General features: G+C 37.3%; 1 protein-coding gene across 1 annotated transcript; it reads right to left on the bottom strand.

The window, feature by feature from the left end:
• Positions 1-2,173: 2,173 nt before the first annotated feature.
• On the bottom strand, positions 2,174-15,034 carry LOC108680355 (endochitinase A). Its single transcript, XM_018169160.2, has 3 exons — positions 14,594-15,034; positions 10,535-11,724; positions 2,174-8,043 (listed from the first exon to the last, which is right to left on the bottom strand). Exons 1-3 carry the CDS (start codon positions 14,733-14,735, stop codon positions 7,900-7,902), a joined length of 1,476 nt encoding a protein of 491 aa, XP_018024649.1. The 5' UTR covers positions 14,736-15,034; the 3' UTR covers positions 2,174-7,899.
• Positions 15,035-15,496: the final 462 nt, after the last annotated feature.

Here is a 15,496-nt window from a genome sequence, read left to right as displayed (position 1 = left end):
AGCAAAATATAACATATATTCAAATTATTTGACCTGTAAAAACAAATTATTTGACCTATAAAAATTAGCGACCAGCCAGTCATTTGTTTAGCGAGCATTAGGCATCACTATCACTTATATTATCGTCAGTCACTGGCATTTGTGATCAAGTCCAGCTAAGATTCATTTAACCCTAGAAAAAACGTACGTTCTATTGATCCACGTATTTTTCTTGATGTTTTGATGCCGTTTGCATTTTTGGGACCAAACACATACCCTTAATTTGTAGGCTTTTTTCGTGCGCTAATGACAGTGGCGCGTTCAGTGATCGATCAGTGTCGAGAGACGCATGCAGGACGAGTGTACGATCGACTTTGTGCTTCTGTCGTCACTTTGTTGTAGGATTTAATGCCTCATTTGAGACACGATTTACTCAAATAGGGAAACTGGTGCCGGGATAACAACTGCTCGAATTTCGTGACGTTTATTCAAGTTATTCATCATTTACGATCTCGTTTACAAAAGTGTTCCCTTCATAAGAATTTTACATTATTTATTGTGTGTCTGAGAGGCTGGATAATTTATTAATGTTTCTTTCTTCGAATACCTCTTTTTCGTTTGTGTATTTTCTGATTTTTGCATACTTTTTCTTAATGTTTTCACGCAAATCTGAATTTAAATCGTTTCGCGGTTAGAAGAAGGAAGTAAACATTCTACTGATTCTGTCGACATATGCATAATCGTTCACGTCTATCTTTTAAATTCATTGAGTCCACAAATGTTTCATGGTTACCAGAAAGTATTATGACAAATTATTACAGGGATTTCAATAGATGATCATATTTTGCAGATGTATATTTTGCGTCCATGTAGAAAAGAGAAAGGAATGTATACACAAGACGACCAAGCTTTCAAATCAAAGCATGTATTCGGAAAACAAGATGACCTTAATTCGTTCCTTCGTCTCCTATTAATTTTTATCAAAATAAACTTAACACGTTTCATTGTCACTGATTCATTCATTTGATTATTTGCAAATTTTTTAATAAACAATAATTAATATTGTTTCATTTGCATCGGATTCCTTCTTAATCGGATCTTTCTGGAATCGGATTCGTTTGCGTCGGATTCCATAAACAAACATCAAACACGATACCAAGTGAACTAGGCACGTTCCACTCTCACTAAATCTTTCCGTTGTTTCTCTCATTTGTTCACTATATATTTTCTCCATGGATATTGTTAAATATGCTATGTTCAATATTGTTTCGTATAGTATTAACCATGACGTGAAAACCATAGCCGTATTTCCAGAGTATAGCGTGACCTCATAACCAGATTACATGTCGGATTTTTCGTGCCGTTGCAAGCTGCTCTCTGCAAGGCATGTGCATTTTTTCTCCAGCAAACACGCATACTCGGTCGCTGCATGTTATCCTAGATATCTTGCCCTGTGGGCCGATACTTTAAAAAAAAGTTAAGAGATCGTAAGTTCATCAGCCAATCATTGAAGGCCTTTCAAGCAAAATCCACCAATCATAAACAAGAAAATAGTGCGTAAGTACTTACGTTCACTTAGCGAGTTTTGAAAGTATGGCCCCTAGCAAGCACTTCGATCTTACGTAACGTTTAAACCTACAATGCAATCATTGCTATATTGAAGGATATCATGAATAGATATTGATATTGTGAGAAATCATAATATTTCATTGTTGCAATATCCTTTTAAACTTGAAATTCCGGAGTAGCAATTTCTGTTTTTACGATACAATCTACAATAAAATCCCGAGAATGGGTCTATTTCATTTTCTAATCATGCCCTACTCTGAGACGTACGTTTATTAACGGGTATTTTGTTAGCACTTCTTTAATTCTGAATTAAATTTCTTCCATGTAATAGTTCCGACAGAATCGTATATCCAAACCCCATTGCCCAAATAAATAATGCTTTGAGCATTATTCAGTACGTGGTTCCTTTATTTCCTTGAAGCATAGCGAGTATTCGTAAGCGATCATATACCTTCTCTGTAGGTTCAAATTGTATACAATATCCACCTTCAGTTAAAGTCTTGTCCAGTTTATAGTTTTGCCATTCTATTTATAATTTTGTTGAATCTTAAAAATTACGTTAAGGTTGCACAAAAAAGACAGATGTTATTGTCAATTTATATTTATCATTTATCCAGGAGTGCAAAATTTCAAACCTTAATGTAGAGAAAATATATTTATTATTCATTAATTTCTATGCTCTCACTAAGAAATCGAAAACTTCAATTCCATTAACCTAAACAGCCATTTTCCGTGGAGCTTCTTTCACTGTAAACTGCTATCGTTAGAGCGGCCACTGCATTTCATGCGATCAGAATTGAAGCGGTCACTTAAAAACATTCGGTAAACAGTCAATTAAGTTTATTGATGAAATATTCTTTCTGTGTACAATAACTACAATAATAAATTTCTTTATCGGCTATGTACAAAATATTGAAAGAACATGGGTAGTGAGAGCGATCGAACTGAAGATATTTCCATTCGGTGCGTCTTTAAATTAATCAAGCATACGGATAACATATCTACATAAAGAAAGTCAGACCTGATGAGGATTATTAGCGAGCAATTTGTCACGTTCTCACGTTGGAAATCTAAAAAGAAATCTATGGTTGCTAAACACCAGTCACGGTATCAACAACAAATAACATCCCTTAAATTTCCAACGCGGAAGCATCAAGCATTCACATTAAATTAACCTCGCTAAAAAACATTACACATATTGTAATTCGGACTTACGGATTAATAAAATTTCAACCTCTACCCTCGCCGAAAAGTGCAATTAGAAGTTTGAAATATTTCTGATTTATAATTTTGCAAAGAGTGCGAGTCAGATTTTTTAAGATTACCATGTGAATAACTTGGTGAGTAAAAGCTACGCGTCAATGGTCCCAAAAGATCTGGAAATTCCTATCAATATTTAACTAAACAACCTTATAAGTTAATCCAGCTCCGGAAGAGCAACCTCGCTTTGGTTTGCTTGAAACAAAGGGGGAAAATATAGAATACAATTCAAGAAATAATCTAATATATGGAGGAAAATCTTATGCACAGGAAAAGTCAATAAAAAGAATCAAGAAGAAAACGTTCTAGTTTGTCAAGTCATCTGAATGTCATTCACAAGTCGCAATGAGTCATTTTATGAAAGACCTTCCAAGGCACGTGTTCGATTTTATACACATAAACCACTAAACCATTCAAAATAAAGGCACAAACACAAGACGCAAGACACGATGTATGGAAACCGACACAAAATGCACAAAGACACATCGTGGCTTCGACAATCCTTACGAGCAATGCCTGTTGCAATATTGATTACTAAAATATTTGAACAGCAACTGAACAGAATTTATTTTTCGCTTAAAAACATATATTTCCATTATAAAATAGGAACTTCTAGCAACCCTTGGATAAATAAAGCAACCAAATCGTCGTCGATAAATAAATATATAATGAGCGGAATGTTTGAATAGAACATTGCAAATAGATCATTGACTGATTTAGAACTCATCAGCGTCGGCTCTCGTTGCATTGCGTGGGCGAGGAAAGTATCTGGTAAAATCCTCAACAAGTTCTTGGTTTGGCAACTCCAGTTCTGGAACCTAAAGAATAATGTGCAGTGCGAACAAGATGCCTTCAAATACTTGACAGGAGTGAAAATAAAGCCAAGCTGCAAGGTAATGGCACATGTAGCTGTAACAACCCACAGAGACATGAGTGGGACATGACAAAATAGCGACGCATTTTTCCCTTTCTGAGGATCAACCTGACCCAGTCCGACGAAAAAAAAGAAGAGATTATCGACGGTACGTACAGAAAGTGCTAGACTATTTGGACAATAATACCCATACAGTTTTCTGAGTTACCGAGAGAGCTTCAGTTGTTTGTAAAATGGAGAGTATGATTGTACTGAAATTAGGAATAATATCATTGGCCCCTTGAATGGAAGGTAACATTGACACGACTCTGGAAGCAATAAATATGACGATGACGGAATCCACAAAAAATTCGGCGTCTTCGTTGTTGCTGGCTGACGGACGTATAAATACGACAGTGAAAAGATAGAGGTGCTAGTTGTGAAAAATATATGCGTTAATTTTCGATAGCGTCACGAAATCTAAACAATTCAATTCTTTATACGGAGAATGTGATAGTTGAGCGAAGGTATTCAGAGAAATAAATGCAGTATAGGTAGGAAGAATAATCAGCAAACCAAATTACAGAGTTACATGAAGCATATCACGACCATCGCTTCGATGAGGACGAGCTGATCGACTGACCAGTAGCTGAGCACGCACAATTTAGGGGATACCAAACTAAACAACTCGAAATCGCCAAAAAGTTGCCTCGAAGAAATTAGTTTACCTAGAACAAATTAATTTGCCTAGAAAAAAATTAGATGCCTCGAAGAAATTATTTTGCCACAAGAAAATTTGGACACACAAAATGGATCCTGACTTGAGTGAGTAAAATTCCAGTGACATCTCTGAAAATAATTTTAGTAAATTTTTGTGCTATTTGGAAAAAAAAGGCTCGACACATATCGTCCTTCATGAAAGTATTGACTATGAAAGAAATACTTATAAAGCTAAGTGTTAACAGAGGCAAATTAAAGATACCAAAAACCCGCAGCTGCATTGAAGAAAATACGTTTTCAAAATTTTGAGTATTCCAAATATCATTTCAATACAAATATCAACAGGAAGCCAATACCCATGCAGTGCAAACAGTCGCTCGGCAGTCATCAGCTCGTTAGTGAATATACGAGTATAAAAATCTTGACTTATAAAACTAACACTCATATTGACTTAGATAATTGGCTGTCGACACTGTACACAAAAAATGCAAACAAAATCGCTGTACAACAAGAACTACTATACAGTACACCATTCATACGAAATTTGAGACCCTGAACTCGAGACTCTTTGCAAGAACATAGCCGATCTTTAAATTGTTTTGATTACAGTGCTCTTATAATATGGTTCATGTTGCTTTTTAATGACGAAATATCATGGATATTCGGGAACAAATCCAGATGAACGTTGTTAATTAAGATGGCAGCTGCACGAGAGCTAACATTGTAAATCGATTAAAATACAGTAATTTAGAAGAGTCGTTTTAATTTCGAATATCTCGTCCACATGGAAAAGATTTAAATGGGCTTAATATTAAGAGATCAATTTGAAAATAAATAAAATTACTTAATTATTTCCTATTAAGAAACTATATGGATTCAACAAAGCACAATCCAGGTTTACTGTACAGAATAAGGCCGAGCTAGCAGTGGCTGAGGTACGCAATATTAAAGAATGAAATCGATTAAATCTACTCTTAGTGACCATTTCAAAAATCTTAGTGAAATAACTAGGACCAAACAAATTATATAAATTAGACCTGGATATTTCCCGTGAATCCTAATCTCACTATATAATCTCATTTTTCATAATGTGCTGTAAAGTTTTATCGGCATATAGATTATTCATAAACACGACCACATTTTTTGAGTGAGATTATACAGTTTACATTGAGATTTCATTTAAAATAAAGACGAATAATCAATCAAAATTGATAACAGATCGGACTGCAAAAGCTTCAGCATTAAACTTGAACGCCTAGATTCGTTGGGAAGTTGGGCCAAATAACTTGATTTCTTCATGTCTTTACGACGCTTACTGAACCTTACTTAAGTCTTACAAAGGAGACTAAAAATTACTAATTCAAACTTACTTCATGAATCTAATGACAAATATCAACTTACGTATTTCATAGTAAGCTAGCATGAAAGACATTTCAGGTAGTGACAACACTTGAAATGTACGGCGGTTTCTCCAATTATTTTTTACAGGGTAACAAGCCGGTAATACCAAGCATTTTAAGTATAATCGATAAATTGCCTATCGCTTCCTGTTTAATACGGTTTTAAAAAAATATTGGTAATTTAGATCGAGATTTTGCAGCACAATAGCCAATTGTGGTTTTTCAGAAATCAATGGAAATTTAGATACATGTTTAGATACAGTTGATAATGATGTGCTAAAGATATTTTAGTACCGGATTAATTTTTACAATTAAATAAACGGAAAAATGTTGAATTCCATACATTGGTGTTGTTCCTGATGATTCAGAAACCAATGTATAGATGATGAATAATGGCCTCTTAAATGAAATCCATTTATTACGGAAAGTAAACTAAATTGAGCATCAGCGTCTTTCTCGACGAAAATCACAACTATCTTGACGATCAATACTGCACGAAAAGGAACTAGAGCGCGATATGTTCAACAGAAAAATACTCAACAATTGATATGCGCGGGTCATCTACTATTTACTGACCTCCCATGATGCTTTACAGAAATTATGCTTGCGAGAAGAAAAAAATCGTGTTTACATTTTGAAAATGAAAGAAGTAGTTGGCAGAATGATGCTAATGCTAAGCGTTCGTTCTTCGTGGTAAAGACGAGCTAATTTTCTATCCTGAAGAGATCAAGGGAAAGCACACCTCGAGCCACACCTCGCACAACCTTCCTTTCTTCGTTGCTCTTAACCAGCCTGCATTGGTGATATGGCAGTTACACTTGTACAGGTTTATACATTACTAAACCCGAGCAATAAAGGGAAGGAGTGGAAGTCTGTGGGCTCTTTAAAAATAATCTTTTAATTACGAGCGAGATCTCAACTTCAAAAATGGCCAAGCACAAGTCAAAATTGATTAATGGAAACCCATTCCACATCAATAATAACTCTAGACACGAACAGAAATGAAGCAAGACCGACTTTATCAACATAAATACAAAACGTTTAAAAGTATCACAATAAAATAAGTAGAAGCATTATTTACAAACTGTTCAATAAAGATACAATCTTTGAAATATTATTGGTTTGTGCAATTGCTATCATTTGGTGAGGGGAAGAAATTTGTTCACAGTTGGTACTTGCTATACGATTTTTAAGTTAGTTCAGTGAAAATATACTAGAGGGCAAAAATAATGCCCGGTCTATTTGGTCCATCACCTTAATGAAAATTTGATCGAAATTAAATACAGTGAAGCAAAATTACTTATAATTTTGAGATAATTTAAAGACAATGATGTACATATGATTAACACATCGTATATTTCTGTACCAACTTGAAACTATTTCGTCTGTAACTTATGAACCTAGTCAGTGACGAGACTTTGAGATCAATAGTAAACGAACTATAAAGATGAGCAAACGTTCACAGAGAAGCAAACTGTATGAGCAGACCGAGTGAACTGGTCATTGCTAAGCAACAAAATACAAATTTTTAACAGTAACTCACGACAGATAACTTAAAGAAAAAACAATGCCAACGACTAAGTTGAAGCGAAAAACAAATAAACTAAATTTTTAATGCCTTAATGAGACTTAGATTTAGGTTTATACCCCCAACATAGAAAGAACTAAAATTAAAACATAATTCCCAAACTAACTTTCACTCTAATGTTGTCTTTTGCTTCGCTTCAATTCAATGCCACCGTAACTTCCTAGAACAAATCAAACATTTGAAAACGATAATCGCGCTCTAGGATTTTCATTTTCGGACTCGATTGAGATTGGTTATTAGTATTTTGATAAGAATCGGTCTCTCGTTGATGGCTCATTGAAGAATCGGTTGAAGCCACCGAAGTGGAAGCGAAACCATGCATGGGTTATCATTAATTCGACCTCACTATATTTCTCCATCATTACAGGTCATAAACGAGAAAACCAACAATTGGTTCACCGCTTTCCAAAGCTAAGTCGATAAACTGAGTTTTCTTATAATCATTGTTTTTCCTTAATTAATAATCAGAACAATTTCGGTATAAATTTCCGTGAGCGTCGCTTTCGAATGCTTGGACTGTAAATTATCGATCACCGAAAGTGGCTTGCCATGAATTTCGAGCCCAGTGTCACGCAGACGACAGCAAGGATTGATATGGCCACACATTTACCGACTTCGCGGTTGTTCAGTAGCGCCTCCGAGAGAACACTAGCGACGTCAGTCCTGCCAGAGTTCTGGAAGTAAAGAAAAAATACTTTAAGCCTGTGGTTGATACTGTAAACAAATAAATAACATGAATATAGATTGACAAGTCTACACGAAATTGACGAAATTTATGAGATTTCAAAAGTAAATTCAAACATTTGAAGAGCATGCTAGGATCTTTTTCAATGAGGAATTGTTCATGAATGCACAGCGACTTATTCAATATAAAATTTACATTTAAATCTAATACAACTTCCATTGTTACAAGCTCTATTATATGAGCCTCTGCGTATCCTATTGGCAAGTACAGCGCACATACTCAGAAAACGTAGGTTTTGTTATGTAAAAACAAGCATGTTGCACTCCAACACAAATGAATTATTTGCAAGCTAATTAGTAGCAGGATATGACCGTGTCCTACTGGCGGCAGATGACAAGGTTAAGGGCAGTAGTTAAGCAACTAACTCATCCGTGGTCGATAACACCGACGTTTGCCCGGTCAAAGAGCAACCATTGCTAGGATGATTTGTGATCTCGTGTCGTAACCGGAGGGAGAACAGGGTCACTGCACGTCTGTTTCCCTCAATAGTCGTAAACTTACGACATAACTTATACGCTGCCTTGACACTCGCTTGGCGCGCATCAACAGACTTGTAATTGGTCTGCGGTCAACGTAACATAATTCTGCCGCTGCTGTCGCTGCTAAAAATGTGAACAATCGATATCAATGGAGACAGGAAACGGCCGCCACGCAAGCCTACAATTTCATTTCACAACAGGCAGCAGAAATAATTTAATTTTACGTGTGTATCGCAAGCCCGAACGTATCACAATTTGATCAATAATAAATGATAAAATATCATAAATATTTAAGGCATACAAGCGCCAAAGTTTAAATTTCACTGCCGCAACAACAACTCCAGCCATGCACAGCGACCCTTGGATCAGAAAAGCTCTTCTAATTACTGGTTCGCGGAGCCAGAACCTTATTGATCTTTTGCACGTGTTTAGCCTGAACTCAGCCGTAAATATGAGGATAAGCGACGCTGACACTAAGACCTCCAAGTAGCTGCTCAGGGCAAACCCTTATCTGATACCACTTCATTGCGTTGGCTGCGCTGCTATACGCCACTCAAATGCAAGCCTATCTTACGCGCGATTGGATCAATGGTGGATATGCACAACGGTTCGTAGGATTTTTATTTCAAAGATTGTTTTTTTTCTTCAGCTGAAATGTTGGAAGCATTTTATGGAAAATTTGATAGGTTTTCTGTGAGTTAAATGTATGACATAGACGATGAATCTATTCATCTGACATGTATTTATTTCTGTGATAAATACACAAATGAGGACAAATTGGAACAATTATGCAAGTTTTTTCTTTGTTTTTTTCAAATTTTATCATAGGATTTATTACATGTGCAAATATTGCCTAATATTATACATTGTATTTTTTAAATAAGAATTTCATCATATGCTCGGATATGTGAAGGAAAATAGTTGTAGAAATGAAGCCATCGCAGAGACTATTATCCAATATTAGTGATTGGGTGGGATAGCGACCGCGGGTACCCGATTAACTCAATAAGAAGAAGACGCGAGGGTTGATTAATCCTCGTATAGAATAGACAGCCGGGGGCGACCGATCAAAAGTAAACAGATGGCACCGACTACGAAACCCTTTCTCATATTATGGGGTGATAAATGCGTCTTAAAATCATTTAGCTCAGCCATCGCTACGTGATCTATCCACCTAATGGTGGCCCGTGAGCAGTAAAAGGCTATACTTGCGGCACACGTGCGCGTGATGTGAGCCCAACATGCACATGAGTGCGTGACTCCTGATTTGATTGTAAATCTTTCCGGTAACCTCAATTGAAGAGGAAACTTAGCAAAATAAATGAGATATTAACTAAAATAAACTCTGCATCATCTATCAAAAACGTTGTCAATTTCAGAAAGTTCGGAATGGGATCTTGCTACATCATTTATCAAAAACTTTGTCAGTTTCATAAAGTTCGAAATGGGATCTTGCAACATTTCTGGATTTGTTGAGAGGAATTTGCTTAATCAAGCGACACCGAATTAGCATCCTTGGTTTGTTTGGTAATATGAGATCCCGCCAAATCGATCCTGGGCCACCAAGCGTTAGCTCGTCCATGATGTAGTCATGTGACTATTCTTTTAACGAGCGCCGTAATGGCCAGTGGCTGGTAATATAATTGCTAACGCGTGGTGGATCTTCGCGGTTGTTCACGGATCTCGCTTTTTTTGGAGCCGCAAGACCAGAGAAGGAGCAGGTGGCGGTCTACTTTTTGCGACGTAAGATTATCTGGCGCGATGTATGTATCCTCCGTTGTGTCGTTGGTCGATGATATTATTACGAAGAACGGGTTTTGGCGTCAAGTAACAGACTTGATTAGTGATAAAATTAATTTGTTGGGCTTAATATTAGCAGCAATTAACGTTATTGAATTCTATTTCCATATTGTATCTGTACAATAATAACATTTTTCTCACCTCTCGTCGTGATTCCTCGAACTGGTCGGCGATGCCCCTCAGATCTTCGCCACAAGACCGCATGATCGACTCGCGTGTTGGGTCCTCGCATGTACTTCTTTCACAGCAAAACTCGAGGGGAATTTTCAAGGGCTGAGGTGACTTGTGGGGCAGTGGTACGGCAGGCGGAGGTGAGGGCGGTAGTTCCCATGACAATCGCAACTGATTGCGATCATTCAATAATCGTCTGGAAGGAGCTCCATGTCGATATGTCACGGCCGAGTCAAGTTGGTTTTCCGATTCGAAGCGATCAAAAAGCCGCCGATTTAATTCTAAAGGAGATAGTGTTTCAAACAGCTGATTCTGGGTTGAGCTTTGTTTATTTTCCATCGTGGCGTTGGGGTTGGGCAAGTCGTAATATGGGTCCGATTTGAGTCTGTCTTGGATCGCAATGACGTGACTCAGATTTAGAGAAATTTTTGACGCATCATAGCTTTCGTCGAGACTGGCAGGCGGAATGTATGCTATGGCGCAATGATTTGCAAGAAAATCATTGCTGGAGTTACTAGAGGATCGATTTCGTGACCGAGGCAAAGAGTTTTGAGCTTCAACGTCTCCTTGTTCGTGCCGAGAAGATCCGTTGGTTGATTCAGTATCTTCAAACAAATCTGAATCTCGTGGAAGCACAAGATTGGCAATTATCAGCGCTGAAGGTCCAATGTTCGATGTTTCTGATGATTGAGTTTCCGTTGCAAGTGTGTCTGCTTTAGGGGATTCCGTGTCCCCAGGATCGGAGTAAATGTTCGATTCAAATGCAGGAGTATAGCCGAAAGATTTTGACCTGCGCTGCTTGAGGGCACTGCCACTGGAATCCAAAGGCCCAACCCGATCAATGTCTTGAGTAGACTCGGTTAGTCTAGAAACACTCTCGGTTCTAGAAGTTGATGGACTGGTAGACGCAGGAGTTGAAGGTAGAATAAATATGGTAGATGACGTAAACCGTGTAGCAGGTGACTCTAAACTGGTGGTGGACTGGAGGACGTGTGAAGGCGTTCTCGTTAAGGACGGAGTTGTTTGTGTGGACGTGGAAGTTGTCGTCCACGTGTCAGTCCACTCGGACGGGAAGACGAAGGTGCGCGTCTGTTGGACGGGCGGTGACGTGGCCAGGCTCTGACTCACGACCAGGTCGGGAAGAGCTGAATATGATGCACCTGGACAAAGAAAGAAGAGCTGTTACTGGAATATAATTGTATAATACCTCGATGATTCTTGAAGGTGCAACGGTGTGAGAAAACACATGATGTAGGCAACTGAAAAAATTGATAATTGAAAGCAAGAAATTTGGATCGCATCAGGATCTATACATGTGCATACTGTATATATACAATGCAATGATATTTATATGCCTAACTTATTGCTGATTTACGATACGATAAAAAAAACAGAAACCCTCCACTAATTTTGTTAAAACCGCAACCTGCACATGAGAAGACAGGACTGGAAGAAGCCAGCCTGAGGCGAGACCCAGACGCCCGCCGCACTTTCCCAAGCTTCCTCATACGCAGCACGACACAAGCGTGCGTCATGTACGTACGCTCCTATAAGACGTGTGTCTCGCTCGCGCACTTACATGAGGGAGCTAAACAGGAGCAAGCGTGGAGCGTTAGTGCGTTCGTTTGTACGGACAGGCTAAAGTGCGTTCACCCGCGCTCGACGAGACTCCGCCTCCCGTAGTAAGCGTAGTAAAAGTAGTAGCGCTCGCTGCCGCTAGGTGGCGCACCACGCCGGTCCCTAGGAAAAATTTACCCGCCAAAACGTAGTCGATGATTCTGTTTCCTCCATAAATTATTTGCAAAAAAATTGTAAATAATTTTATACTGGCGAAATAAAAGTTGGGTCTTGAATTCTAAGTTTTTAGAATGTTCAAAGACTTCACTGAGGCAAAATTTGCTGTAAGATTCCGAGTCTATGTCGATGAAGATATGAGACAGTTCGTCTTATGTGGAGCTACGGGAAGTAAATTGACGACTTTTCCCAAGCAGCGAACGATATAAAAAAAATCTTATCCGCTTCATTTCTTCCAATTTTTTAATCATGTCACGTGAAGATGTGACATGGAAATGGAACGGTCGAAATTTACTAACCTGATGGTGCAGAAGCCTCTGCACCATCAAATAGATTATCACTTTCACCTAGCGACGATCAAATACTTCTATTCCTACTCAACGTGACTTCAACTAAATTCAACGATTAAATTTAACGAAACTCGAATCACGAACTCGATTTAAAAAAATCCTGCATTATTTGGTACTTACGCCTAGCAGTGACCAAGACCAAGCTTTAATTCTGTTCGGTATCATCGATTATTTATCACCATAAAAGGATTCTGAACATTGATACCGGAGCATTCTGAGCATTGCTATAAAATTGCGAGCGTTGTTATCGGCGTTATCGCGCGTCGCTTATCACTGACGTCGAGGCACACGCTAAGTAGCACAACCCTCTTATCAGCACTGATTTTTGGTCCTAATATGAACAATTAAAATCAAATTACCAACAAGATCTGTTAGTAAGAACTCACAACTTAGTTCACAAGTGAGGATACAAATAGAGAAGATGTCAACAAATAAACGCATAATTAGAAGTTATTAATTTGCAGATACTTAATTTGGCGCAGCACTCAAATATTTAACATACAATAAATAGACATACAATTTCAATGCATTAACATCGCCAATCAGGAAAGCCATGTTATCTCAGGAGAGGAATTATTTGTATAATTTAATTGTTTCCAGCCAACAGTTAGAATTAATTATCTACAGAGAGGAGCTTGTAAAACAAAATAGTAAAAATTTACAAGAAAATCATTAAATTTATTTTGAAGGTTTAAGTGAAATCAGGAAAGAAAAAGTAATATGAGGTTGAAAATACTTTTGCCTATAATCAAATTATAGTGTTGACTTATTTTTTGATACATAAAATTATTTAAAGAACAGAGTTGTTTAATCATAAAAATCATGTATTCAAATCAGACCAATCACAAATAAATTATAATTTTCTGATAATATCATTGATTGGTCATATTTCGAATAAGAATATTTATTTCCTACATTGAATTTATTTTACGCCGTATCTTGCATACCGAGCAACCTAGCTGACCGTGCAGTCAGTGTTCAATATATTAAATATACTAAAATCTTTGCTTTTGTGAAAATTCAATGGTTATTATTTTTACATATTATTTAAAAATTATGATTGCAAAAATTATTCCAATAGATTAAATGCATTGAATTAATGGTTTAACAAGATATCTCTGCCCGCTTCACATAATATAATTCTCTGAACATATTGCGTTGGGTGAAACAGAAAATTTTGTTACTTTGTAGCCTCTCTTTATCGGCGCCAAAAAAAAAACGTCAGAGATTATTCACAATTTTATCACACATTTGCATGAGTGCATGTCAGGAGGAGGTCGTTTTAAATAGAAATAAGCTATAAAGAGGTCAAAGGGTTAAAAGTCTGCCGACCCCTAATTTCATTGTAATTAGATTTATTGCGGTTAAATTAGCTCAATTTAGATTTGATTATCTCGAGTTAAGTGACCGAGAATGAGAACTGTAGGCGAGGCCAAACCGGCTTTCTGCATGTCTTCCAGAATTTTTCATGAAGAGCCAAAAAATAAAATAACGCGCAATATTCAAAAAAATGATAACAAGATTTATAATTGGATTTTGAGATCAATGTCTGATTTATAAAATTTTGGTATTGAAATTTTTTCGCGAAAATTTTTTAAAGTTTATGAAAATTCGAAATTTGATAATATTCCGCAAACATAAGTTTCGGGGTTCGTTTTCGATCAACTAGCTGTAAATTGGTTTTATTTTTGATCGCGTTATAAATTTCTTAATCGATTAGATTTTTTTATTTTCTGAATTTCATTTGAAGAAAAATAGCAATTTGCACATTTGTTCCTCTAAAAAATGAAAAAAAAAACGTTTTACGATTAATTCTCAACGCAACGCAAACGATTCAATTTGGACGGCTAAAAAAATTGAAAAGGACACGAAAAATTATATTTACCTTGCGTGTTGTTAGATTCCATTGTGTCAGGTTCGTAGATTGAAGGTCTGTTGTTCAAGTGACACTGGCAAAATTTTTCCTGTTCGGGAATGTGTACAAATCCCATAGGCACTGCCATTGTATTCATCAAGCCTAAGAACATAGCCGGACTCAATGAACTTGGTCACACTCAATCACAAGTCCGGATTTCTTGGATCAGGTTTACGAAGAGCTTTTTTCGAGAAATATCTTTCGAATTCAGAAGATCGCAGACAGCGGTTAGTAGATAAAACAGAACCGTTATTCGAGTCATCTATTAGAAATAATCACTTTTAATTCGCAAGATGAGCAAATTCTGTCACTCGCTCTCAGGAGCTGTCAAAAATCACTGGTGGTCGCGGAGAGAGGCAAGGCGAGCTGCTCACTCGATCGTGTCGCGGCAGCTACTGAAGTGCTCGCTGAGCAACACACACTCTTCGACTGAAGCTGGACTGGGCGGGAGCTTCTTGCCACAACAGGTTACTTCGCGTGGCAAGTGCTATTATCATACGTCCGCCCCTCAACTTCAGCCTCAACTCCGTCACTTGACCGCTGTTTTTAAAACTTTGGTATTGAGAATAGTTACTCTTAATTAACATTGTTACTGAATATAATTCGAGCAGATACATATAACAAAGTTTTTGGTGACAGCAATGACTCATCAGTGGGTGCAAAGAGAATAAGGTAATTACGAAAGTATATACACACCTTTTGAAAATGATTAATAAGATGAAGTTTGAAAACTTCACTTGCACATCTTGAATTTTAGTTCTTTTATACATGCAAATATTGTAAAGTAATACTGTATATTCACAGCTAGATGTATTTCCTTGTGTGGAAGTTCCGCCCAGTTCTGGGCGGCAGCCAATCAGGAAGCTGTCGAGC

This window comes from Hyalella azteca, unplaced genomic scaffold (genome assembly GCF_000764305.2).
Source record: "Hyalella azteca isolate HAZT.00-mixed unplaced genomic scaffold, Hazt_2.0.2 contig16209, whole genome shotgun sequence".
In the NCBI taxonomy this organism is placed as follows: domain Eukaryota; kingdom Metazoa; phylum Arthropoda; class Malacostraca; order Amphipoda; family Hyalellidae; genus Hyalella; species Hyalella azteca.
Note: the sequence above shows the minus strand (reverse complement) of the source record. Positions and strands in the feature narration are given on the sequence as shown.

Coding starts and splice junctions, on each gene's coding strand:
- LOC108680355 (XM_018169160.2), bottom strand. CDS start 14,735: ATGTTCTTAGGCTTGATGAATACAATGGCAGTGCCTATGGGATTTGTA. Junction 11,725..14,593: donor GGAATCTAACAACACGCAAG/GTAAATATAATT, acceptor TTCTTTGTCCAG/GTGCATCATATTCAGCTCTT. Junction 8,044..10,534: donor TCGAGGAATCACGACGAGAG/GTGAGAAAAATG, acceptor CTTTACTTCCAG/AACTCTGGCAGGACTGACGT.